Consider the following 1575-nt stretch of genomic DNA (forward strand, 5'->3'; position numbering starts at 1 on the left):
CTATAGCTAATTATCTTTGTCTTTTTTTTTTTTCTAAAAAGAAAAAATTATTTGAGTATAAGAATGAGAGCAATAAACAGAAATTAAAACCCTCAAAAATTAAATCACATAAAGTTCTTGGAGTATAAGAAAGAGAACAATAAACAACAGAATTTAAAATGGCCCCAAAAGATTAGCTCACATTTTCATTACTCAATACAACTTGAAAGGCTTAACTTATTATTATTATTATTTTCTTTTTATTAAAGAAAATGAATATACAAGATCACCACGAAGGAAACAAAGTTACAACTAGGAAGACAAATGGCTCAACTTATTGTTACCAAACGAGAGACTGATCTTACAAATGAGAAGTCTGAGGTGAGTGTTATGAGACTCAGTTTATAGTTTTAAGTAAATGTCCCCAAGGTGTAACTTCAAAAGTTACAAATGAGTCTCTCTCTTTCTATCTGAAGAACATTTAATACTGTACACATTTCTTTATCTTCTTCTATCACCAAATATTGTTAAGAACAGTACAAGTATAAATAAGAAGAAGAAGAAGAAGTCTCAAATAAAACAATCAAACCATGTCATGAAATAACGAAATTAAGAAGAAGAAAAAAAGTGTTCTTGGTACCAGTGGTCAACGTGTGATCTTGATCATATGAGACTCAGGAATCATGTCCCAACCTAAGCTCCAGGTCCAATTCCTCATCGGCGGAAGAACTATCAGTGGTCACCTGTGTCTCCTTTACACCACTTCTTGATAACTTGTGACGTTGATCACTGCTTGATGGTCTCTCAGAAAACAACTGGAGCTGCCGGAATTCTCCAGTAATCGGCCATGTCTGCCTTAGGGTGGAAGCAGCTGCCTTGTCTTCACTATACTCCAATTCTAAAGAACTGGGTTCCGTAGAAATCACCGGAAGAAGAGGAGGAGAAGAGGAATGATCTTTCTTGATGGAGCTGGGTTCTTTGAGCTTGGCCCTATCTCTTCGATGGATATTCATATGACCCCCAAGCGCCTGTGCGTTAGAGAAGCCTCTCTTGCAAAAGGTGCACTCGTAAGACCTTACCTGATGGGTTGGGGTGGGGCCGTATTGTTCTGATGAGATGCCTCCTGCAGGTACCTGGTCGGAATTCTCTGGACTAGTAGGATCTACTTCCATTCTCAAGCTACAACTGCTTAACCCATGGCCCTGATCGAGGAGATAATCAGATAAGAGGAGGGGACAAATTAATAAGCTGGTCAACTGGTCGGTTGGTAAATATATAATGATGATGGTGATCAATAATAATTTTAGGGTGTCAAAAATGGAATAGGGTTCAAAGAAACGACTCGATTCTGATTGCATAGGTTTTCTTTGTGGTTCGGTTCTCTTTAGAATCGGATAAAAGATGGTTCGAAATCGAAGGAACTGATAAAATCAGATCGAATAGAAATCAATAAAATCATGCCAAATGAACTCAATTTTCTGTACTTTGATGGGTTTATGCTTCTAAAGGGATTGTAAAATGAATCGAATTAAAAGGTACAAAGATGAAACCGAATACGAACCAACACTAGAAACGACATGTAAACCGAATTTAGAC

At 37.2% G+C, this 1575-nt stretch overlaps 1 protein-coding gene across 1 annotated transcript; it reads right to left on the reverse strand.

Moving 5' to 3' along the window:
- Positions 1-278: 278 nt before the first annotated feature.
- Positions 279-1187, reverse strand: LOC122057222 (transcriptional regulator TAC1-like). Its single transcript, XM_042619246.1, has one exon. It carries the CDS (start codon positions 1149-1151, stop codon positions 654-656), a length of 498 nt encoding a protein of 165 aa, XP_042475180.1. The 5' UTR covers positions 1152-1187; the 3' UTR covers positions 279-653.
- Between the last annotated feature and the right edge of the window lie 388 nt (positions 1188-1575).

The sequence above is a fragment of the Macadamia integrifolia genome, chromosome 12 (genome assembly GCF_013358625.1).
Source record: "Macadamia integrifolia cultivar HAES 741 chromosome 12, SCU_Mint_v3, whole genome shotgun sequence".
In the NCBI taxonomy this organism is placed as follows: Eukaryota; Viridiplantae; Streptophyta; class Magnoliopsida; order Proteales; family Proteaceae; genus Macadamia; species Macadamia integrifolia.

Bases quoted from the DNA above. Each gene is read 5' to 3' on its own strand.
- LOC122057222 (XM_042619246.1), bottom strand. From the start codon at position 1,151: ATGGAAGTAGATCCTACTAGTCCAGAGAATTCCGACCAGGTACCTGCA.